At 35.2% G+C, this 24,457-nt stretch overlaps 1 protein-coding gene and 1 pseudogene across 1 annotated transcript in view; both read right to left on the bottom strand.

Annotated features, from left to right (window-relative positions):
* The window catches only part of SUZ12 (SUZ12 polycomb repressive complex 2 subunit), a 44,443-nt gene that overhangs the window by 9,050 nt on the left and 10,936 nt on the right, over positions 1 to 24,457 (bottom strand). Inside the window, exons 5-10 of the mRNA XM_070394857.1 lie at positions 16,351 to 16,400; positions 12,749 to 12,834; positions 10,221 to 10,452; positions 8,789 to 8,882; positions 3,912 to 4,017; positions 69 to 246 (exon numbers count right to left, since the gene is read on the bottom strand). Of these exons, the coding sequence (XP_070250958.1) occupies positions 69 to 246; positions 3,912 to 4,017; positions 8,789 to 8,882; positions 10,221 to 10,452; positions 12,749 to 12,834; positions 16,351 to 16,400 (746 nt within the window). The remainder of the gene's footprint in view (positions 1 to 68; positions 247 to 3,911; positions 4,018 to 8,788; positions 8,883 to 10,220; positions 10,453 to 12,748; positions 12,835 to 16,350; positions 16,401 to 24,457) is intronic.
* On the bottom strand, positions 764 to 1,064 carry LOC138994525 (small nuclear ribonucleoprotein G pseudogene; annotated as a pseudogene).

The raw sequence follows: 24,457 nt of genomic DNA, 5'->3' as shown, positions 1-24,457 counted from the left end.
AAATTAATCTAAAGCCTAAACCCTAACTAACTCTGTAAAACATTATTTTGACAACAATGTCTTCTTACCAATAGTTTGAGTAGGTTTAACGGAACCAGGCTTGTTTTCTTGATGGAGACTCTCTGAATTTCTAGTGGCAAGAGGCTTGGCAATAGGAGCTGTAGATTTATCATTGGTCTCTCCTGTCCAACGAAGAGTGAACTGTAACGTAGGTCCCTGAGAAAATGTTTCAAATGGAGGCAGCCTCTAAAAAAGAAAAAACATGAAAAGAATAAAGGAAGATTCCATATAACAAATTGAAAGAAACTGTAGAAATTTAAATATTTATTAAGTTAATTTATAATTTAATTAAATTATAATTAAATCAACAGACTTTTTTCTTGAAACCCAAAATGCCTACATCAATGGCCAGGTAAGTCATGTAAATGTACAGCACAATAGAGAGCAGAGTATTGGAGTATTCAAGTTGTCTAAAAAAGACAGCAACTTATGAGCAGTAGCTGAATTATTGCCAGACACAAACACTGGCCCAGCACAGCCACATTTTCAGATTTTTCAAAAGAAGTCAGAAATCCAAGTTCTAATTGGGAATCTTGCCATTTTTATATTGGTAACCAATTTAGAATGTTTTTTTCTGGACCAATACAAAAAGCTTTTTTTAACAAAAGTTCAATGTGAAAATGAACAGGACTCGATTTTTATATTGTAGTAAAACAGGTGCTGTGGAGAGGGGACATGTGGAAGCAGTTGATTTCTCTGGTGACTACATCCATTCTTTATACTCTTCCAAGACTTCTAACATGATGATACTTTTTCCTCGTATTACCACTATTCCAATATTGTTCTATTGCCCACCAGTTGCCATCTCCACACATTCATCTATCACAAGATTCATAAAGGGATCAAATCCCTACAATATTCCTTGGACATGTCTGCCACCATTTAATTTCAATAACTTCTTGTCTATAAATGTTTTAACTCGAGAGGGTGAGCTTTGTTCATGGTGTCTAAGTGAGCTCAAATATACCTCCTTAGAATATTTTTTAAAAAACATCAAGCCCTAACCGGTTTGGCTCAGTGGATAGAGAGTCAGCCTGCGGACTGAAAGGTCCCAGGTTCGATTCCGGTCAAGGGCATGTACCTTAGATGCGGGCACATACCCTGTGGGGAGTGTGCAGGAGGCAGCTGATCGATGTTTCTCTCTTATCGATGTTTCTAACTCTCTATCCCTCTCCCTTCCTCTCTGTAAAAAATCAATAAAATATATATTTAAAAAAAAAACACATCAAGTAAACTGTAGTACCTAAAGCCTGCCAGTTTTTAGACACTGTTTGATGACTACTTTCTTGGCTTTCCTCCTCCACCTCTAATCACTTATAGAACTACTTAATATCTTCTCTTGGTCTTCTTAGCTCCTAGTAACATTTAGCTATGTGCCTCTACCTCTCACCCATCCTTAAGGATTTACCTATTATTAGGCCAATGATCCCAAATTGGTTCTCCATTGTTTATACTTGAGTTCTAAACCCAACCACCTCTTGGACATATGAGCTCCTGTTTATTTCACTGCCATACAAGCCTTAACTCCTTCTACATCTTTATTACAAATAATTATCTTAAAGCTATAATTTTAGACTGGAAATAGGTAAAAATGTGGTCAGATAAACTGGTTTTGATCTAGTAAGTCCATATTTAGGAACTAATCTTCAAAACATACTAGAGGCCCTGTACATGAAAATTTGTACACTTGTGGGGAGGGGGTGTCCCTCAGTCTGGGAGCCCTCGGGGGATGTCTGACTGCCTTGGAGGTGGGAGAGGCTCCCACCACCACCACTGCATTCGCCAACCATGAGTTTGGCTTCTGGAGGAGCAGTGCTCCCACTGACCACCAGGGGGCAGCCCTGCATTGAGTACCTGCCCCCTGGTGGTCAGTGTGCATTATAGCAACTAGTTGTTCCACCGTTTGGTCAACTTGCAAATTAGCTTTTTATTATATAGGATTTGCAATGCAAAAAGATACATGTACAAATATATTCACTACATTTTTTAAAACAAAAAGATTTTACATGAATTATAATAACCAAATTATATATTAAAATGGCATTGGTTTAGTAAATTATGGAACAGAATACCACAGAGCTTTTAAAAAGAAAGAAATCCATATGATCTGACTCAAAAGGATGCCATTTCATATTGCCTCAAACAATTTCTTGGGAAAAACTAACAATTCATATAAATGCAACCTTTATTTTCTCATGGATAAACCTAACAAACTTTATCATTTTTATCCATATTGTCCATCTGCCCTCCAGTAAGGTTTACCAACTTATTCTTAAAGCATTATTTGAAAGTATGTGTCCTCACATATCCAACTATGAACTATCAATCTTTAAAACTGTTGTCATATGAGCAGTCAAAAGTAATTATCTCTGATTTTGTTTGCATGTTTTTTAATACTAGTAAGAATGAATTTGCTGGCCATCTACATTTGTTGCTTTAAGAACTGCCTGAGCTCAGCTGGTGTGGATCAGTAGTTGAGTGTCGACCCATGCACCAAGAGGTCACGGGTTCGATTCCTGTTCAGGGCACATGGCAGGGTTGGGAGCTCAATCCCCAGTTGGAGAGTGTGCAGGAGGCAGCCAATTGATGTTGATATTTCTCTCTTGTAGATATCTCTATCTCTCTCTTCCTGCCTCTCTCTCTAAAATAAATAAAACATATTTTTTAAAAACATAAAAACTACCTATCCTCTACCCATTTTTCTAATTTGATTGCTTATCTTTTTGTTATTGAGTTATAAGCCTAGGTATTCGTAATAGTAGCCTTTTATAAGTTACAAATATTTCCCCAACCCATATTTTAAATTTAGTTATTTGCATGTAGAAATAACCCACTTTTAGTAATTTTTTTATGCTTTCTACCTGTTGCATCACACTTAGAAGAGCTTTCCTCAGAACAAGATTATATGAATATTCATCTACATTTTTTGTTATGCATTATTTATTTCTACATTTACATTTATGAGCCTTCTGGAATTTCTTAGGTCTAAGTTTATTTCCAGATGGCTAGAGACCAATTCTGTCACAATTAATGAACAGTCTTTCCCACACAGATGTACCACCAATTTTATCATGACTAAATTTCAAATGTATATGAAACCATTTCAGAACTATGCTTCCTGATCTGCTTATATCGTATCATTTAAGTTCTATTACGTTTATAGTATGTTCTACCCCCTGTTAAGTAAAGGTTCTCTGGAAACTTTTCCGTAATATTCCTTAGTATTATTATACGTTATTCTAGGACTACTTAAAACTAGTTTTAAGGCTTAAAAAAATCTTTTTGAGGATTTTGCTTGTGATGGTACAATGATCTTATATTTAGAAATAAATGACATTTTGTTGAGCCTGCCTATTTAAGAAATGTATGGATGCCTATTTATCAAGTCTCTTAGAAGAATTATGTTAAGTGTGCTTCATTTAAGTCCAGCAGATTTCTTAATAAATTTATTAGTCATCATGTTACCTACTGTTACTATGAATGGGATTTAAAATAGCAGTTAACATTTATTGAGCACTTATTTTATGCCAGGCACAGTGCTAAACAAACTTCATTATTTCATTTAATCCATCAACTCTATGCCTTGTTCTATAGATGAGAAAACCAAAACACAAAGCTTAAGTAACTTGCTGGATGCCACATAGCAAGGAGTGAAAATCTAAATTTGGTCTGGCTGCAAGGAGGATTCCTTCCATTAAATACTCTAACTAGGTAAATTTTATTTGTGTTTTCCAAAGTACAAAAACAAAGGACTCCACTTCCAACATAAATTTGCATTTGAGGGAGAAAAACACCAATAAAAAATGGGAGTTCATAACTATAACGTGCTCAACCTTCTAAATAGTCCATACCTTCCCATCAAGAATAGTCTCCCATGTTGCTCTTTTCTTGCTTATTGGACATTCTTCCATTTCCTGCATGGCTACTTCATACTCCCCATCTAAAAGCTGTAAGCGCCTGTTAGACAAACACATACACTTTAAAGTAACCTGTGTTATTATTGTAAGTACATAAATTCTACATCTTTAGATTTATAAAGCATTTATTAAATTTATAAACTAGCTTATATACCGAACAAAATTTTAAAATATACCTATACTCCATTCTTGACACAAGCAATTTTAATGGTTTCCACTCTTAACTACTATTACTATAGAATTATTTTATTAATGCAGCTACTCAGATATAACCTTAAACATTTAAAGTATAATATACCTATGGCCTCAAAACTTAGCAAGTTTTAAACACTAAGTATAAAGTATGTGTGCAGGCTTTACTTGTAAAAATGGGATAGTGTTACAATACTTGCCTTAGGGGACTACTAATAATTATACTTCTGTTATTTTTACCTACTGTAAATATTTGAAATAGAGTTCTTGACTTTTATACTTGACCAATAATAAAAAAAAAATTATGATTACAATGACGAGTCTAATAACTATAAGATCCTGGGGGCACCTGGCACATATAGGTGCTCAATAAATATTTCATGGGTAAATGAAGTACCAGCTGAATAAAAAAATCAACTAAATTATACCCATAGTATAGTTTTAATGTGTGTGTGTGTGTATATAATTTACATTTTTAAACACTGGTAACACTATACTAAATAGCATTCTTCAATTATGCTCAACAATTCATTATATATAGCAAGAAGAACCTGGCTTGTCTTCTTCAGTCTTAAGAAAAAATCTGTTAGGTGATAACAGCTAACATTTATCGAGTGCTTACGATGTGCCAGGCACTATTTTAAAGACTTTACATAGTTGATTTAATCTTCCCAATAGTTCTATGAAGATGCTGTTACTCCATTTTTTCAGAAGAAAAAAATGAGGAACAGAGAGGTTAAGTAACTTGTCTTAAGATGACACAGTAAGTAGCCAGAACTAGCAATTAAATCCAGACAATCTGTCTCCAAAGACTGACTCTTAAGACAAATGACTTTGAAACTTAAGAATTTTTGTCTTGCCCTAGCCAGTTTGTTCAGTGGTTAGAGCATCAGCCTGTGCACTGAAGGGACCCGGGTTCAATTCCAGTCAAAGGCATGTACCTCGGTTGCAGACGCAATCCCCAGCCCTGGTCGGGGTGCATGCAGGAAGCAACCAATCGATGTTTCTCTTTCACATCGATGTTTTTCTCTCTGCCTCTCCCTCTCCCTTCCACTCTCTCTAAAAAAAAAAAAAAGAAAAAGAAAAAGAAATTTTTGTCTTTATGCTGTACTTGAATTTATTCCTCTTCAATAGAATGCAAAGCTATTTTAACTTACTATTTTAAAAAGTTAATTTTATTTAAATAGGTAATATATTCATATACTTCTAAATTGAAAAGAAGCTTCCCTCATGCATCTACATAGGTATATAATATTCTATTCTGATTGTATATTTGATAGGTTCGATCGAATTTACCTTCCTACCTGTAATGTATGAAGCCCTTCTCCCCTAAAGCTTGATCAATAGTGCTTTTTCTTTTATCTCTGCCAAACTGGTAAGTGAAAAAAATGACATCTCAGTGTACTTTTATATACAGATATCTTTTAATTGCTTAAGAACCATATCTATATATTGTGTGTGTGTGTATTTGTGTGTGTAAACATCTTTATCATATCTCTTGCCCATTCTTCAAGGGCTGTATTTTTCTTTTTGTATTAGAGGAATAAGACATCTATCTATAGTATGAGTTAAAATTAATTTCCCTGACTTTCATTTTTTACTTTTTTTCTGCTTTCAGAAGTAATTTTATATTTTTGCTCAATATGTCATACTTTTTCTATATATTTTTTTGAATTCTGATTATTCTTTAAGGAGACTTTAATTTCTGAGACTATAAAAATAATCTTTACACATCTAACTCCCCAGATCTTGGCTTACAAATACTTTACTAAAAGGAACCAAGATTCCTTGAAGAAATGGCCAATTCCAGAGCAGAGGTAGAAAAAGGAGAATGTAAGCTGGAAATATTTTACTACCCTAGAAAATAAGGAAAAACAAACAAAATAAAACAAAAAAAATACTTAAGTCAAAAGAACACAGGAGCCTGCTTAGAGGTGCTTTTCCTGACCAAATTTGGGACAATTTGTACATTAAAATGAATAACCACATGAATAGATTAGAGCAGATTGAATAAAAATAGAATTTGTTAATTCACTCGCCCCTTTGTTATTTTAAGTTGAGGGAAGGAATGCTCTACTTTATAGGAAACTGCCAATAAAAGTAGAAGAAATGATAGAAAGTTACCAATTGGCAACTGTCATGAGAATAATTCATTTAATCAAGAATCCTCAATGGATGCCATACTGCTGGGTAAAAGGACATTTACCCAGTTTCATGTATTACCACAGAAATTACATACTGATTAATTACAGAGCTCAGCTGTTAGTGTGTCTTATCAATGAGACATGGTTGTAGGTTCAATTCCTGAGCAATCTCAGGGTAACCAATCGATGTCTCTCTCACACATTGATGTTTCTCTCTATCTCTCCCCATCCCTTCCACTCTCCCTAAAAGCAATCAATGGGAAAATATCCTCAGGTGAGCATTACAAAATAAATAAATAAATTAATTAATTAATTAAAGGTAAAAGGTATTGTATAATGGAGAAATATGGTGATACCTCCTTAATCAAGTGATCAAACCTATATTATCTGTGATGTGCAAAGAACATCACTATTTAGTTCCTGCTCAAATGTTTAACCTGAATATATTCATTAAGAAGCCAACCACAAAAGTCCAAATTGAGAGAATTCTTCAAACCTACAGGCCTATACTTTAAAAAAAAGTGTCACAAAAAGCAAACAAACAAAACTGGAGAACTATTCCAATTCAAAGGAATCTGAACAGATATGGCAACTGACAAGTAACTACAGATAACAGTCCTCAATTGGGGGTAAAGGGTAAAGAGCTATAAATGACATTATTTGGGTTAATTGGGGCAACAGTATAATATTATGTTACATTTCCTTAATATGATAGGTGTATTGTGATTGTGGAGGGAAATGTTCTTGTTCTTAGGAGACACACCCTGAAGTATTCAGCAGAAATGGAGTATCACAAACTTTCAAATTATTCATAAAAAACAAAGTATACACTCACAAATAAAGCAAATGTGGTAAAATGCTAAAAACTGATGAATTTAGATGAAGGCTCTATGGGCATTAATTACCTGTATTATTCTCACAACTTATTTGTAAGTTTGGAAATTTTCAAAGTAAGTTGAAGGGAAATTCTCCCATGGTTTTTTCATAGTTTTTATCATTAAATAAAAAGCAGTATTTCACATGTACATATTAAAAAATGTAATATATATGTAAGCAGTATTTCACATGTAACATATTAAAAAATGTTAATATATATGTAAGGTATAATATATGTTAATAATTTTAAAAATAATTCAACATACCTCCCCATCCTGCCTAAAATAGAACATTTACCAACATCAATAAAGCCCAGTGTGCCATATCCTCATTGCTTCTCCCACAGACATAACCACTATCTCCTAGTTCATGATTGTTATTTTCCATTTAAATCTTTGATCCACATTCAAATTTCCGACTTTAAAAAGATACTATATTTGTTCTGCCAATAGTAATACTGTGATATTAAGTGATATATTCTAAGACAATATGGTACCCAAATTTTGTAGTATTATTCCTAATCATCTTTGCTTTCCTATTAAAAGTCTTATACCTTTCTTTACATGGTGACTAGTAAGTGATAATATTACAGCAACAAACTAGTACTTTTTAAAGAATACAGGGAATGTACTAGTTGCTACACTCAGTCTTTATCCTATACTTGACAGTGAACTACCAGTGAGCAGCCTGGAGCCAGAAATATGTCATGTTATCGGTTTCACCTTCAATCCTGTCAAAAAAGAAACTGCAGCCCTGACCAGTTTGGCTCAGTGGCTAGAGCGTTGGCCTGTGGACTGAAGAGTCCCAGGTTCGATTCTGGTCAAGGGCATGTACCTTGGTTGTGGGCACATCCCCAGTAGGGGGTGTGCAGGAGGCAGCTGATCGATGTTTCTCACTCTCTATCTCTCTCCCTTCCTCTCTGTAAGAAATCAATAAAATATATTAAAAAAAAAAAAAAAAAAAAAGAAACTGCATTTGCCTCCTAGATCATCTTACTGGCAATTAGATGCTTTATTCCCAAATGAAAACTGATGAGATAATTATAAATCCAAGTGTTCTTTGCTACCCTGTGCCAAATGTACATAGAGACATACAATGATTACACACAATTTTCTTCCTTAATTTTAGTAATTACATAACCTCAAAATTTGCACAGGACCCACTGCATTCAGGTCTCTACTCATATATTACCCTCTCTGAGGCTTTCTCTGTAAAACAACCATTTATTCTCTTTATTTTTCTTCACAGCACTCGCCACTAAGTGACATCAGTTGATATAATTTTTTGAAGGGGTGGTGTATGTTTCCTCCACTAGAAGTTCCATGAAGGCAGACATTTCATTGCCTTTTCACTACCTAGAACAGTATCTGACAGGGTAGACACTCAAAAAACACTTGCCAAATAATCTTAACTGAGCCATTCAAATAGTTCCTCATCTGTGTTTATAGTTTTCTATGTGATAAAGAGAAAATATTTTTTTTTTCAGTCATAAGAATAAAGAGAAACAAAGGCAAAGAAATAATATCACCACTACATTCTACTTTGGGATAAAAAGATGTTCAGAACATTATGGGAACCTCACTTGTCCATCAGCGTTACCTGTTTTTATCAAATACTGTCATTTGTGCCACAAATGTCTTTTCCCCATCTTCACGATTTCGTTTTCTTCTAGCTGGAAGTTCTTCATTGACATCTGAATTTGATAAACATTTCTCATGAATAAAATATTCAAGCACAAATGTCCTATTTATGATATACAACCCCTTATTTATCCCAAATGAGGTACAAATTACACTAAGTTGCAATATAATATGCAGACTTACATGTTTCTAATGTTTTTATGATATATATGAATGTCCTACTTTTTGACACTCATTGACAGTAACCCCATATCTATTGAGAATAATCTTGACCTTGCTAGGCAAGAAGAAAAAAAAATCCTCCTCATTCATGGTTTTTTTCAAGAACTTCAAAGGGTACTTAAAGATTCAAAGATTAGCCCAGCTGGTGTGACTCAGTGGTTGAGTGTCAACCCATGAACCAGGAGATCAAAGTTCAATTCCCAGTCAGGGCATGCCCGGGTTGCAGGCTCAATCCCCAGTAAGGGGCATGCAGGAGGCACCGATCAACGATTCTCTCTCATCATTGATGTTTCTATCCCTTTCTCCCTCTTTCTGAAATCAATAAAAACATAGTTTTAAAAAAAGATTCTGTATTCCACCTAAAAAAATAAAAAAACTCAAAGATTAATACATGGATTTTTCAACTGCAGAGGTGGGTGAGGTGGGGTGGGTTAGGCACCCCTAACCCCCGCATTGGTTCAACGGTCAATTGTATTTATTTGTATTTGTCTATCTCCATACTCTAGGTTGTGAGCATATGGAGGATAAAACTGGGTGTTTTAATCAACTTTGTATCCACAGCACCTATATGTTGGTTGAATGATTACCTCAAAGGTGGATTCAGAACTGTTGGGATATACATAATCACCAAGTATAATAAAATATTAATTGCACAATCTATGCGTTGAATGTGAGGATATTGGTGTTCACAAATTCTTTTGACTGTTCTGTATAAATGAAATTTTCCACAATAAAATGTTGAGGCGGTAGTGAATTTATTGTTTGCTGTGAGGCTAATTATAAATTCCAATTTTTCCCATCCAGTGTTCAATTTATTATTTTACTGTATGAAGTATGTTTCACCATGTAATAATGAGAACTTTACAAATTAAATACCTAGTACAGCACAATAGCCACTAGTCCAAGAGCCTGGGCAATCTACCATAAAATTATCTCATTAGACTATCAGATTTGCAAATAAAAGCAATGCTATTAGAAAATGTGCAATTCAGTTCTAGTTCTGCATCATTTTTCCCCATGGAATGGCAGTCTTAAAAAATTATTACAATAACTAAAAAAGAAATAGTACAAAATTATGAATACTTTTAAGATACACTGGTTCAATAATTTTCATTAACCACTGTAATCTCCTATGATAAAATCTAGTCATATTATTAAAATAAAATTACCAATATTTTCATTGGTTTCTCCATTCATCATTCCATTAAACTCTCTTCTTCCCGGACGAGTCACTCTAAATAGCAATGAGTAAGACTTCACCATATGGCTGTTACTAGGTTCAAATTCATTACTGGAAACTGCAAGGGATGGGAAATTTCCAGGTTTTGTTTGATTGAGGTCAGGATTCAAAGGCACCTGCTTTTTACCTGTAGGAACTTGCCTTATTGGACAACTTACATCCTGCAAAAGTAAAGATTATTAAATTATATTTATTTATATACATGCAATTATTAGAATTACAATAAACTTGTAATCACAGCTATAGGAAACATGTTATAGGCCAAGATTCCCAAATGACATACTAAAATTCTAACCATAGTTGTGAAATTGTGATGAAGCAAAAACAAACAAGTATATTCCAAATATTAACACAAATGAGGATTTCTCCAATATGTTGAAAATAATGATACAGTATATCCAATATTTAGCTGATAATTTAAAAGTTCTAAATTAGAAATATGAAATTAAAATCATGCTTAGAACATTAAACTTGTTAATCTTATCCCTTAAATTTTATATTTTAACAAATAGATGAGACCATTAGAAATGAAAAGAGAATTATAACCTCACTGTCAACATTATGACATAAGTAAATTCATTTAAATATGTTGTTTAACAGAGGCAATATTCATCTTATGAGTAACGTTCTGTAATCATATAACTAGAATTATAGAGCATAGTTGAAAAATTAGAAGATGCAAAAGACCTTTATAACAAGAAAATATAGTACATATTTCATTATAGCTTTTAAAAATGAATAAATGTTTATGGTTAAAAAAAGTCTAATCCACAAAAGAGTATAAAATGAAAAATGTTTCTCACCCCCCCCCAGATCTTACCCTCCAGGGATGACTAATATTAGTATATCCATCTTTCCAAGAAAATATTTATGCCTATTATTTTATTTTTTTTTATTTTTTTTTAAGAATATATTTTATTGATTTTTTTATAGAGAGGAAGGGAGAAAGAGAGGAATAGAGAGTTAGAAACATCGATGAGAGAAAAACATCGATCAGCTGCCTCCTGCACACCTCCTACTGGGGATGTGCCCGCAACCAAAGTACATGCCCCTGACCAGAATCGAACCTGAGACCCCTCAGTCCACAGGCCGATGCTCTATCCACTGAGCCAAACCGGTCAGAGCCTATTATTTTTTAAACATAAAAAGGATACTATAGGTATATTCACATATCTTTGCCTAAATCAAAATATATATTAAAGAATTTTCACATCACTGCATGTCATATGTGCATGGGAGTTGGAGGCACAAAAAGTGGTATTTCTTAACTGCAAAGTTTTTAATATATATTTACTCTGCCATCTCTTGTCACCTTAGTCCATCCATACCAATGCTCTAGCAGTTTTCAAGTCCTGTATCACCTCACTATGATTTTGGAAGAACATCAGCAATAGGAACTTCAAAATACCCATGGACTTGACTTAAGGCTACTAAAAGTCTATCTGTTGGCTTTGGTGGGTTGTCCAGGAAATTTAACCATTCTAACACTTGTTTTTATGACAATACTTTCATCTATACATATAAAGAGCCAGGGGCCATCGCAACCAAACGGACGACCAAACGGACGACTCAACAGGCTGAGTGGGGTGACAAGGCCGGCGGGTGGGGGTGGGGAACCAAACGAATGAGCAGCAGGCTGCGTGGGGCAACCAGGCCGGCAGGGGGGTTAGTGAGGGACGACCAAACGACTGAGCAGCAGGCTGCATGGGGTGACCAGGCCGGCATGGGGGGCAGTAAGAGGTGACCAGGCCGGCAGAGAGGGGCAGTGAGGGGCAACCAGGCCAGCAGAGGAGGGCAGTGAGGGGCAACCAGGCCAGAGGCAGAGGCCGGTTAGGGGTGATCAGGCAGGCAGGCAGACAGGTGAGCAGTTAGGAGCCAGCAGTCCTGGAATGTGAGAGGGATGTCCAACTGCATTTGGACATCCCCCGAGGGGTCCCAGATTGGAGAGGGTGCAGGCTGGGCTGAGGGGGGGAACCCCACCCCCGTGCATGAATTTTGTGCAGCAGGCCTCTAGTCTTATAATAAAAACTTGAAGCAATATATTAACAAGTTAATGGCTGATAACACTGGCAACAGAATTTCTTAGCCTGAGGATTATTTTTGAAAAAAATAATCCTTTTGGAAAAACTCTCTTAGCCCTTATTTAAAATTTCAATGGGTGTAAGAAGAGACTTAAGTAGTAGGGAAGTAACAGAATTTATGTCTTAAAATGTTAAAAGATAGCTTCTTCCCTTCATTGTCAGACTCCTACAGGAGAAAGTTTTATGCATATAACCTACAGCCAGACTAGGAAAACACACAGATCTGGGAGGTTGGCAAAGAGGTTATCAGTTTTACAATTCAGGCACTAACATATTTAAAAGCTTTCAAGGTTTAAATACAAAGTATATACACATGAACATATTCAAATTTTAAAAACTATCTTACTTAATCTACCAATATCATTGTATATGTTACCTTTCTTTTTTTGTGGCAAACTTTCACAAGCAGGACTTCCAGAGTAACAGAATTTTGTTCATTTTCTGAGTTTTGTGATGGCTTATCTAAATAGAAAAATCAATATTTCAAATGTATTTTTAAAAATATATAAATACAGTACTCATTTTCCTAAGAAGTCTAGAAATTTCTAATAAAAAAGACTTCTCAGAATTTTATTCATTCTTTTCTTCCTTTTGTTAATCCTCACTCGAGGATACCTTTTCCATTGATTTTTAGAGACAGTGGAAGCGACGGGGAGAGACAGAGAGAAGTATCTATGTGAGAGAGACACATCGACTGGTTGCCTCCACACGTGCCCTGACTGGAGCTGGGGATCGAGCCTACAATTGAGGTACATGCCCTTGACCAGAATTGAACCCAGGACCCTTCAGTCTGTGGGCCGAAACTCTAACCACTGAGCTATCAGCGAGGGCCAAAATCAGTTTCAAATGTGCAGCAAACTCTTAATAAGCCTTTACATATAAAGTCATTTAAATAAACCTTTCACAAGACAATTGTAATTACCTTCTTATATATTGATTTTCTTTTCTCCCCCTAAATTGTTTTAATTATTGATTTTAAAGAGAGAGAGGAAAGGAGAGTGAAGGAAGGAGGGAGGGAGGGCCAGGGAGAGAAAGATAGAAACATCAACCTGTTGGTTCTACCTATTTATGCATTCACTGGGTGACCTGGGATTGAACTGAAACCTTGGCATATCAGGATCATGCTCTATCCTGCTAGGGCCTGTGATTTTCTTTTCATTCAGATAATGGCTCAATTATTTTAATTAAAACTAAAAAGGCTTACTGATTACTTCTGCTATAAAGATTTAACAATTATAACAATAAAAGAATGTAATAAACTGCAATTGTAAAAAAAAAGACAAATGTAGTTAAAGCTTCTTGGTGGAAAGCACCAATAAAATAGTTCAGGAGGAAAAAACAATTAAATGTATACATGTTTCACTGTGAATACAGAGATGTTAAACTAAAAAATCTTTGATTTGACTCCAGACCAAAGAGATAAAAAAATGAATTTAAAAAAAGTTACATAAGCATATTATCATTTCAAAATAAAAATATCTATTTTTGACCTTTTCATGAGAATTTCTCTAGCAGCAGTTCTCAACCTGTGGGTCGCGACCATTGGAAAACACATATAACATATCAGGTATTTACATTACGATTCATAACAGTAGCAAAATTACAGTTATGAAGTAGCAACAAAAATAATTTTATGGTTGGGGGTCACCATAACATGAGGAACTGTATTAAAGGGTCGCGGCATTAGGAAGGCTGAGAACCACTGCAAGGAATCTCTTGGCTCACAAAGGTTTAAGTATTTTAATTTTAAAATATATTCTGTATTACCCTTACCAATTAACTAACAAATTATTTTCCATAATTTGACTTTATTTTTATTTTTTAAATGTTTTCATTGACTTTTTTAGAGAGAGGGAGAAGGAGAGACAGAAATATCGATGAGAGAGAAATATCGATCAGCTGCTTCCTGCAGGCCCTTTACTGGGGATTGAGCCCACAACCTGGGTAGGTGCCCTGACTGGGAATTGAACCAGTGACCTCTCAGTTCATGGGTTGATGCTCAACCATTGAGCCACACTGGGCCATAGCTTGTCTTTAAAACCTAAAGCCTGAATAGGTCAAAATTTTAAATATTTACTCATTCATCATCAAGTTTCAGTATTATGTGGAAGAATTATAATAAATTAATCTATAAAAATGCAGAAATAAAATAATTTTTGTCTTGAGATTCTGGACAAGTTTTCACTTAAAAAGTGTGCATAAAATGAATTTGAAGTCTATTTGAAAATTATATCCACGATAAAAACACTTTAATATAGCAAAAATAATCCAATGGCTAAAATCCAGTAACAAAACATTACTCTCCAAACATTACTTACTCCAAAAATAGCACCCTAATAATCTTTGTGTATTCATTCTAAGCAGTTTCAAATAGTAACTGCTAAACAAAAAGTCTTCATTTAAAAAACAAAGAAAAAATAATCAGATTTTAGAGACCTGGATGTTGGTTTTCTATCCTGGTTTCCTAGAAATATTATTTCTTCCCTGGTCAGCATGGCTCAATGGTTGAGCTCTGACCCAGGAACTAAGACATCACTGGTTCAATTCTCAATCAGGGCACATGCCCAGGTTGCTGGCTCGATCCAGTTTCTCTATGGATGTTTCTATCTATCTATCCCTGTCCCTTCCTCTCTCTCTAAAAATCAATAAAAACATTAAAAAAATTACTTCTTAAAAAAAACCAACAACCTGTAACAATACTTTGAATAGACAGGAGAGGCAATATATTTATCTGCTTCTTCCCAAATTCCACTAATTTGATTATAATGGGAAATTATTTTCTGGTAACAGAAGTATCAACAGAGTCTACTTTCTCATTTACTTAAGTGATATCAAGGAAAAATAAAAGATTCAAGTGAATTCAAGCAATTTTTGAACTTTACACATTTTGTCATGCAGACATGAGAACAGTTTAATCAAACTACTTTTCAATTAATTTCAACTAATTAATTCAACTAAAATTAATTCAACTAAGTTAATATTAACTAACAAAATAATAATGATCAGTAAATATTATTCAATTACTATCAATAGTGATGGAGAATATATATATGTTTTACGTAAGTCCCTGGGAACAAAGGGTTCACAAACCTACAAAATTCAAATGATAAGTTTCTTAAGTGTTAGAGTCCATGTACTTTAAAAGTATCACAGAAAACTAGATCATGATTAGAAATAAAGACTCTATAAGATTATAAATGGGTTGGGGGGGGAAACCACAAAAGTGCTACTCAAGTTACTCCTATACAAAATATGGACCAGATCTAAAGCAACACTAGAAAGAAGTTACACTAGCTGCCAATAGAGATATGAACAGAGCTCATAATTGTAATGTAAAAAAAGCTGGCTATCAAACTGTTCTAATATAATCATGTTGTTTATTAAACTATTTGGGTTTTTTTAGTAGGACAGCAATCTTCTTTCTTTATAAAAAAAATATGTTTTTATTGATTTTGAGAGAGAAGAAAGGAAAGGGAGAGAAACATGGATGAGAGAGGAACATCTTTGGTCGGCTGTCTCCTGCATGGCCCCTACCAGGTAGTGATCCTGCAACCCAGGCATGTGCCCTGACTGGAAATTGAACTGGCGACCTCTTGGCACATGGGTTGACACTCAACTACTGAGTTATACACCAGTTAGACTTGGTGCTTTATTAAAATATAGACTCTTAAACTCCATCCTAGTAGATCTGAGTCTTTGTAGGGCCCAGCTATATGGATTTTAAAAAGTGCCAAGATATTTTCAGAAGCACTAAAATTTGAGAACTATTAACTTGTAAAGAGTTGCAAGTTACACCTTCCACATCCCATTATTCACCACATAAAGCAATAATGGAAAGCATTGGAGAAGTCAAGTAACAAGAAGTTTAACATTTATCAGACTCAACATCTTTCCCATTTTATAAATTTACACACATGAAGTAATATTTTAATTAACAATGGTGTTTTGTTAGAATACCAATATGTTTAAAGTACATACCATTTTTGTGGAAGAAACCAGTAAAGGTAAGCTGCAGATGAGCTGACAAGCTAAACAGAACAAACAAAACATTTATCACTTTAATGCTCTATAATAAAAATAGCCAGACTTTAAAACATAACATTAAGATTAAAGCTACTTCAGGTAATTTATAACTATTTGATTTTCTTATTCTTAACTCGATTCAAGCCCATGACTCCATGTTTTCCATTAAGTATGACATCTGAAATAGTGTCTACACATTAAAAATCAAACAAACAAATATCACACACAAAAATGGAAACACCAAAGGATTAAGGCAGATAAAAATAGACCACCGAATGAGAGGCAAAGATAATTTACTGTGCTTTAGTGTTATGCCTATAACATAGGAACAACTTTCCCTTCCCATCCCACAATTTTTTTTTTTTATAAGGGTTGCTGAGTCCATACAAAAGTGTCTGAATATTCCAAAGCTATGGGAATTCAACCTAACAAATATAAAAAACCATCACTTTCTACTTCAATCAGGGGTGGGTATAATACACAATTACAAATGACTGTTTCAACATGTCATTTCCACTAGTAGTTTTATAAGCAATAGAAAAGGAAAAAGAATAAATTACAAAGATCCTATTTGTTTTGAAAATATCTACTCACAATGAAAAACAATTAAGATGGGATAGAATAATAGAAACATCAACAGGCTTTTGTAGTATCTTTAAACCACAAAATAAAACAATCTATTTGTTGATCAGAAGCCATTCATAACTTTCCAGAATAGTTTCTGTAGTGTGATAGATCCCAGACAGGGAGGGGGCAATAGAGAATAGATCAGGGGTGGGCAAACTTTTTGACTCGAGGGCCACAATGGGTTCTTAAACTGGACCAGAGGGCCGGAACAAAAGCATGGATGGAGTGTTTGTGTGAACTAATATAAATTCAAAGTAAACTTCATTACATAAAAGGGTACGGTCTTTTTTTTTTTTTTTTTTTTTTAGTTTTATTCATTTCAAACGGGCCGGATCCGGTCCGCGGGCCGTAGTTTGCCCACGGCTGGAATAGATGTTGGGGAAAGGGAAGCAGTACTGATCTCTTACTCAAGAAATTGACTAGGGCCCTGACCGGTTTGGCTCAGTGGATAGAGCGTCGGCCTGCGGACTCAAGGGTCCCAGGTTCGATTCCGGTCAAGGGCATGTACCTTGGTTGCGGGCACATACCCAGTAGGGAGTGTGCAGGAGGCAGCTGATTGATGTTTCTCTCTCATAGATGTTTCTAACTCTCTATTCCTCTCTGTAAAAAATCAATAAAATATATTAAAAAAAAAAAAAAAAAGAAATTGACTAGGGTAATCGCCCTAGCTGGTTTGGCTCAGTGAATAGAGCATCAGCCTGTGGACTGAAGGGTCCCGGGTTCAATTCTCGTCAAGGACACGTAACCTCAGTGTGTGGAAGACAACCAATCACATCAATATTTCTCTCTGTCTCTCCCCCTCCCTTCCACTCTCTCTAAAAATCAATGGATGAGGATTAATGAAAAAGAAAAAGAGCACTAGCCAGTCTGGCTCAGTGTACAGAGTGTCAGCCTGCAAACTGAAGGGTCCCCGGTTTGATTCTGGTCAAGGGCACATGCCTGAGGGCCTGCTGGAGGCAGCCTATCAATGATTCTCTCCCATCATTGATGTTTCTATCTCTCTCTCCCTCTACCTTTCTCTCTGAAATCAGTAAAAATATTTTTTAAAAAAGGGCTGGAGGGGGTCAATGGGTGGGGGGGGGGGACATATTGTAATACTTTCAACAATGAAGATTTTAAATGAATAAATTTACTATGCCCTAGCTGGTTTGGCTCAGTGGATAGAGCATCTGCCTGTGGACTGAAGGGTCCTACGTTCAACTCCGGTCAAGAGCACATGCCCGGATTGCAGGCTCAGTCTCCAGTGGGGGGGCGTGCAGGAGGCAGCCAATTAATGATTTTCTCTCATCGTTGATGTTTCTATCTCTCTCCCTCTCCCTCTCCTTTCATCTCTGAAATCAATAAAAAAATATTTTTTTAAAAGTCTCCCTTTATTAAAAAAAAAATTTACTAGTGAAAGAAAAAGGCATAAGGATCCATAAGGGGTATGGGGGTTTTTTTGGTTAAAAAAAGATGGTGATAATCTAGGCTTTCTTATAAGCAGGGGGAAAGAGTTATACAGGGTATCCCCAAAAATATATATACATGCTTTGAATAATTATAAAGGAAGTGTTCAGGAAAATACATTTCATTTTCAAAATGTAGTAGAATCTACAGACATTGTGTATTCATTTTTTGGGCACACCCTGTATAAAGACACTGAAGCAAGATAGTATTAAGGAGCATGTAATGATTGGAAATTACAGAATTTACACATATTGGAAAATAATACGTTAGTCACAACCAGCCTATCCTATTCTTAGTTGCTTCAGTTAAAAAACCTACAGGCTAAAACCAGGTTAATTTTGTTAAAAACACCATGTAATATTCCTTTCTCCAAATTTTCTAATGAGTCCTTAGCTGCCAAATCTTTTGTCTTACTGTTGTCTATAATATGGCTCCCATTTGTTTTATCGCCACTAAAGCCTTATATAGGAAAATAGATTACAATAACACAGAGTAGGAAAATAGATGAGAATGATTAATTAGAGACAGAAAATTCAAGTTTGAATTCTGGCTTTAGTTATTAGCTGTGACCCGGTATCTGTACAATGAGAAAATGACCTCTCAGGACTGAGTCTTGCATAAAACCAATCCCCAACCATCCCAGAGCTTTATAATCAGAGAGCTTAATTTCCTTTATAAGCACTTCTATTTACCATTTTTTGTCACTATTTTTTTCACACAGGTTCTCTTTCAACAATCATTTTATATCAGCACCCCTAGAACCTAGCAGTGTCTTGATAAATACTTCTATCAAGAAGAGGCACTTGATAAATACTTTTTATAAGGATAATGATATCCTCCCAAGAATAGCAAGATTTTTAAGGTCAGTGTAATTGCCATTACACTGTGGTACTTATAGTATTATTTACATTGGTTTTATAGGAAATGTGATTTTTAACTTCCAATTTTAAAATGCCAGAAACATCTTGACCTACTCCAGAAAATATTTTAAATCAATGTTACTCAAAATGTAGTCTGCAAACTGAGGTCTCACTGGGAAAACTTACCACTCCACAACAAGGTAAGAAATTAAGAACAAGACTTTAAAAACTTTTATAGACATTTAATATTGCATAATTTACAAGCATGTGATTAGTGTATTTACACAAGTATCCATCTACAAAAGATGGGAAAATAAAAACAAATAGAAAGGTCCTTCACTACAGAGGGTCTGAGACAGTTTTTAAATGGTACATTATGAGTTAAGTGAGATGCAAGCACATTCAGCCATCATTTTAACATTATTTCTCTGAGAAAATAAATTCCTCATTTCAATCACCAACTTAAAAAAATAACTCTGGGAATGTAATTTGCTATGCACATTTTCTCCTCCCCTTCTCCCTCTTAAAAGTAAACACTCTGATTTGCACCTACAATAAAAGTAACAATGAGGCCTAGTTGATCCCTTCCACAGGTGGTTTCATCAAAGGAAAAAGGCCAGTTTTCTTCCCCTTCCTGATTTACCCTCTTCCCTCTCTGATGGCTACTGTATTTACATCTTAATTAATTAAGCTAGATCAGAAAAAGGGGATGGAAAAGAAACATGTAGGATTAATTAGTCAGGCATATTTGGTTTTAGGCTGTACAGAGTCCAGATGATCAGTAGTAAGATATCAGATAAGAACTTGGTTCATCTTTGTTATGTTTCCTATCATATCTCCTGAGGAAGCAAGTAACAAAGCAATGGGAAACTAGATGAGGAATTTGAAATTCTGAGATAAGATTCCAAGCACAAATATCTGACAATTGTAAAGCAGTCGGTAGAATAAGGTTAATTTAAATTCATAAAGAATTAACATTTTTGAAATGAGATTTATATAGGAAACTCAAATTTTAATAATAGCCAAACACCACAGAAAGACCAAAATTTTCATGCTAGAAAGAGACCAACATTAGTGCCTCTAGTTTGGTACACATTAATCTGATAGTGGCAAGTATAAGGTTTCATTTCTAGGGTCAAAACTTTATTACCTCATAACAGGACAAGTTTCATGATAAACTATTTGGCACCTACTTTGTTAGATGTTAGTTACCTAACTCTTCTTATACATTTCATACTATCTATAATAATAAAAGCGTAATATGCTAATTAGACCGGATGTCCTTCCGGACAACCTTCCAAATGAAGCCAGGGCTGTGAGGGAAGCCTGGGTCCTGGGTGCCAGAGGGCAGCCAGTGCTGGCAGCTGGGGGAAGGAAGGCCTACTCTTGCATGAATTTTGTGCATCGGGCCTCTAGTAATGTATAAAGCTTAGAAATTGATGACTGCTCCAAGCCCATCATTTTGGAATTCAGTTTCCTTTGAAGTTCAGACACAAGAATGGGAGCCCTTTATAGTGAGAGAAGATAAAGTTGAATGGAAGGAATCCATTACATATAAATCAATCGCCTTCTAGAAATACTATGGACAAACATAGAGGAATTATTGTCAACACCCATATTTTACAAAGGAACATTTTTAAAATTTGCCCTTAACCACTTAAATTTTAAGAATCAGATATGCTCAGCAGTGATTGATATGGCACCTTCAGAAATAGGTATGTAAAAAGAAATTTATGGTTCCAGGTTCTGAAAAAGAAACATCTAAAACTCAAGCATGAAAAGATGATAATTTGAAAACAACTTCAAAATGTACACTGAAGGCAGCCAAATTGTCAAAACAAAGAAGGAAAACATCAGATCTTACTAATGATGGAAAAGACATACAGTCAACTTAAGAAGCAGCCTAAAGTTTTAAAAATGCAGCTAAATTTCTAAAAGAGAAGGATAGGGAAGTACCTTTAATGTAATATATCTATTTAAAATAATTTATGGCTTTCTTAGGATGAAGACCAACATCCTTAAATAGCCTACAAGGATCTGCATTATCTGGCCAAGGAGATCTGCTTTAGCCTCATTTAATGCCACTCTCCCTGTCAGCTACCCTGGCCTCAAATGACATATGTATAATATTTCCTTTATCTAGAATCAGCTATCTGCTCATCCTCTTGCCCTATTTAGTCCTATATTATCTTTCAAATCTCAGTTCATTTTTCCAGAAAAGCCCTCCCTGACCATTATTTCCAAAGCCAACATCTTAAAGAGCTGGTTCTCTTGCTTTACACCAGGGGTCCTCAAACTTTTTAAACAGGGGGCCAGTTCACTGTCCCTCAGACCGTTGGAGGGCTGGACTATAGTTTAAAAAAACACTATGAACAAATTCCTATGCACACTGCACATATCTTATTTTGAAGTAAAAAAACAAAACGGGAACAAATACAATATTTGTATTTGCATGTGGCCTGCGGGCCGTAGTTTGAGGACCCCTGCTTTACACACTCATAGTTTCCCTACAGTTTTCTTTCCCAGCACTTATTTATTGTATGATTATGTCTTTTCCCCCCTAAATGCCAATGATTTTCATAAAGGCTGGGTCTTCATCTTTTTTGCTCACCATTATATCCCCTAGGACCGTGGTCGGCAAACTGCGGCTCGCAAGCTACATGCGGCTCTTCCTAAGCCTTACGAGTAGTTAATAGCAATGTACCTATCCATATAGTTTAAGTTTAAAAAATTTGGCTCTCAAAAGAAATTTCAATCGTTGTACTGTTGATATTTGGCTCCGCTGACTAATAAGTTTGCCGACCACTGCCCTAGGAGATAGTATATATAGTGTTTGGGAAGTGGTACACTAAGTAAATGGGAATCCCAGAAAAAAATAGATCCGGGCCTTTAATAGTACAAAAAGATGCTTACAAAAGGAAGATTTCTAATTCTAAAGCTTAGGCTGTAATAACAACTATAGAAAGTGATGAAAGACATTTATCTTATTAACCTACTAAAACCAGAGGTTGGAAAATATCCCTAGTAAAAGTTGTAGTTCAGCTTTCTTTTGAGGGGACTTCTCTAGCTACTAACAGTGGACCAGGAATGAAAGATGGTTAAGGGGAAGAGAGAGAAGACATTCTGCTTCTCATCTCGCCTAAGGAAATACTTTTGGAAGCAACTCCAATTTGGAAATCTTTTCATGCTGACCTTTCTGCTAGTGGAGATGCACTTATAAGTCAGGAGTTATAGTAATTCCAAAATTGGTAGGATTAATAATACAATTGACCCCTGGGATCCTGCTAGGATAGAAAACTACAGAAATACCAGAGATTTATTCCAGTAAGCCATAGTGCTTGATCAAAACCCAAAGTAAACAAAAAGCCCACAATAAACTTAAGTGCCAGAAACAAGAGCTAGAGAGGACAGGATATAAGACATTCTAAAAAGAAAATAAAGATATTTTAAATATAATCACACCAAAAAAAGCAAGAGGAAACATCAGTATAAACTTGGGAGACTAGAGTGAGACAACTATAAATTTCTAAGATTTGCTCATTGCTGTGGAATTTTCAGAAGCTATTTTTCAAGAAAAGAAGCAATATTCATCAATGGTAGGCTTTAAAACTGAGTTTTAAAGTTACAGATGACAATTCTGGTCTATTGTCATGAATTGACCAACACCTTAAAGTAAAAACCATGAAATACCTGTATTTTTCTTTTTTAATATTTATTCCATTGATTTTAGAAAGTGAAAGGGTAGGGGAAAAGGAGAGGGGGGAAACATCAATGTGAGAGAGTCACATCAATTGCTGCCTCTTGCACATACCCCAACTGGAGCAGGGAACCTGCAATCAAGGTATGTGCCCTTGACCAGAATCGAACCCACAATACTTTGGTTCGAGGGTTGATGCTCTAACCACTGACCAATACTTGCCAGGGCAATGTTCTTCTTTTTCTATCAGCCCCTTCCCCTAATACAGGAGTGGGGAACATCTGGCCCGCAGGCCATAAAGCCCGCAAAAACAGTTGGTTTGGTTCTGCCAAGGCATTAAGAGTGAGTTAATTAAATATTTGATCAAATATAGCAGGCTAATTTTTAAGTTGATCATTTTGTATGGCCCGAGAATGATGTTATAAATATCCAAATGGCCAATGGCAGAAAAAAGGTTCCTCACCCCTGCCCTAGTAAATTTCTGCAATTATCTGTGACTAGTAAGACAACTATTTATCTAGAATAGAAACTACATTAAAAAAATCCTGAACAACAACTTCATTTTGCACGGATAATGCTGGAAATTTGGTTTGGTTATAAGTCACTATAAATGTCATAAATAGGCCAGGCATTTCATTATTCTAACCTTTGGGCTGTAGTACTATGTTATTTTTGTATATTTTGATATTTCTCTGGAACTTTGGAGCTTTTTTGTGATATTCCCCTAGAACTTAGTAGCATAAATACATTGTGTTTGGGAGAGGAGCTATTACAACTTTGGAAGTGCTAAAAGAACGTAAGTTACAGTAGAAGACTCCCATATTACAGCTGTTGAACAAATCCAGGATGCAATTAAACTGAACAAGATTCCTACATCTGAAATCGTAAAGAATAAAAATATAGATGGAAGAGATACTTTTTTGTATATGATTTAAAATTTTAACTACTAGTAATTAATGTTAGGGAACAACAAAGATTTATTTTGTTCTAAGAGAATTTGATCAACTATTTTACAAGCAAAGTTTTTAGTGCTGGCATTATATATTGGTGTCTAAGAAACATTTTACAATCCTGTGTAATAAATTTAGTAAACAATAAGATTATACCTAATTTGAGATGAAAAATACACTGAAGTCATTTAACAAATATAAGACTTTGGAGGTAAACTTAAAATGAAAGAATTTCCCAATTCATTTTAGTGACTCCAGGAGCACCACTGAGACATTTTGGGGGTGTGGGTTGAAGCAGCTAGCACATTAACTCAATACTTCCCCTTGGTCTAAAGTGCTTTTGCTGGGTATTAAGCATGGTCAGCTCCAATAGAGTTAGGTTTTAAATAATAAAATAGCGCCTGGCCGATGTAGCTCAGTGGTTGAGCATCGACCCATGAACCAGGAGGTCATGATTCAATTCCTGATCAGGGCACACGCCT

Source organism: Myotis yumanensis, unplaced genomic scaffold (genome assembly GCF_028538775.1).
Source record: "Myotis yumanensis isolate MYYU_CA2020_CCGP unplaced genomic scaffold, mMyoYum1.0.hap1 SCAF_16, whole genome shotgun sequence".
Lineage (NCBI taxonomy): Eukaryota > Metazoa > Chordata > Mammalia > Chiroptera > Vespertilionidae > Myotis > Myotis yumanensis.
This window is presented reverse-complemented; position numbering and strand designations above follow the sequence as displayed.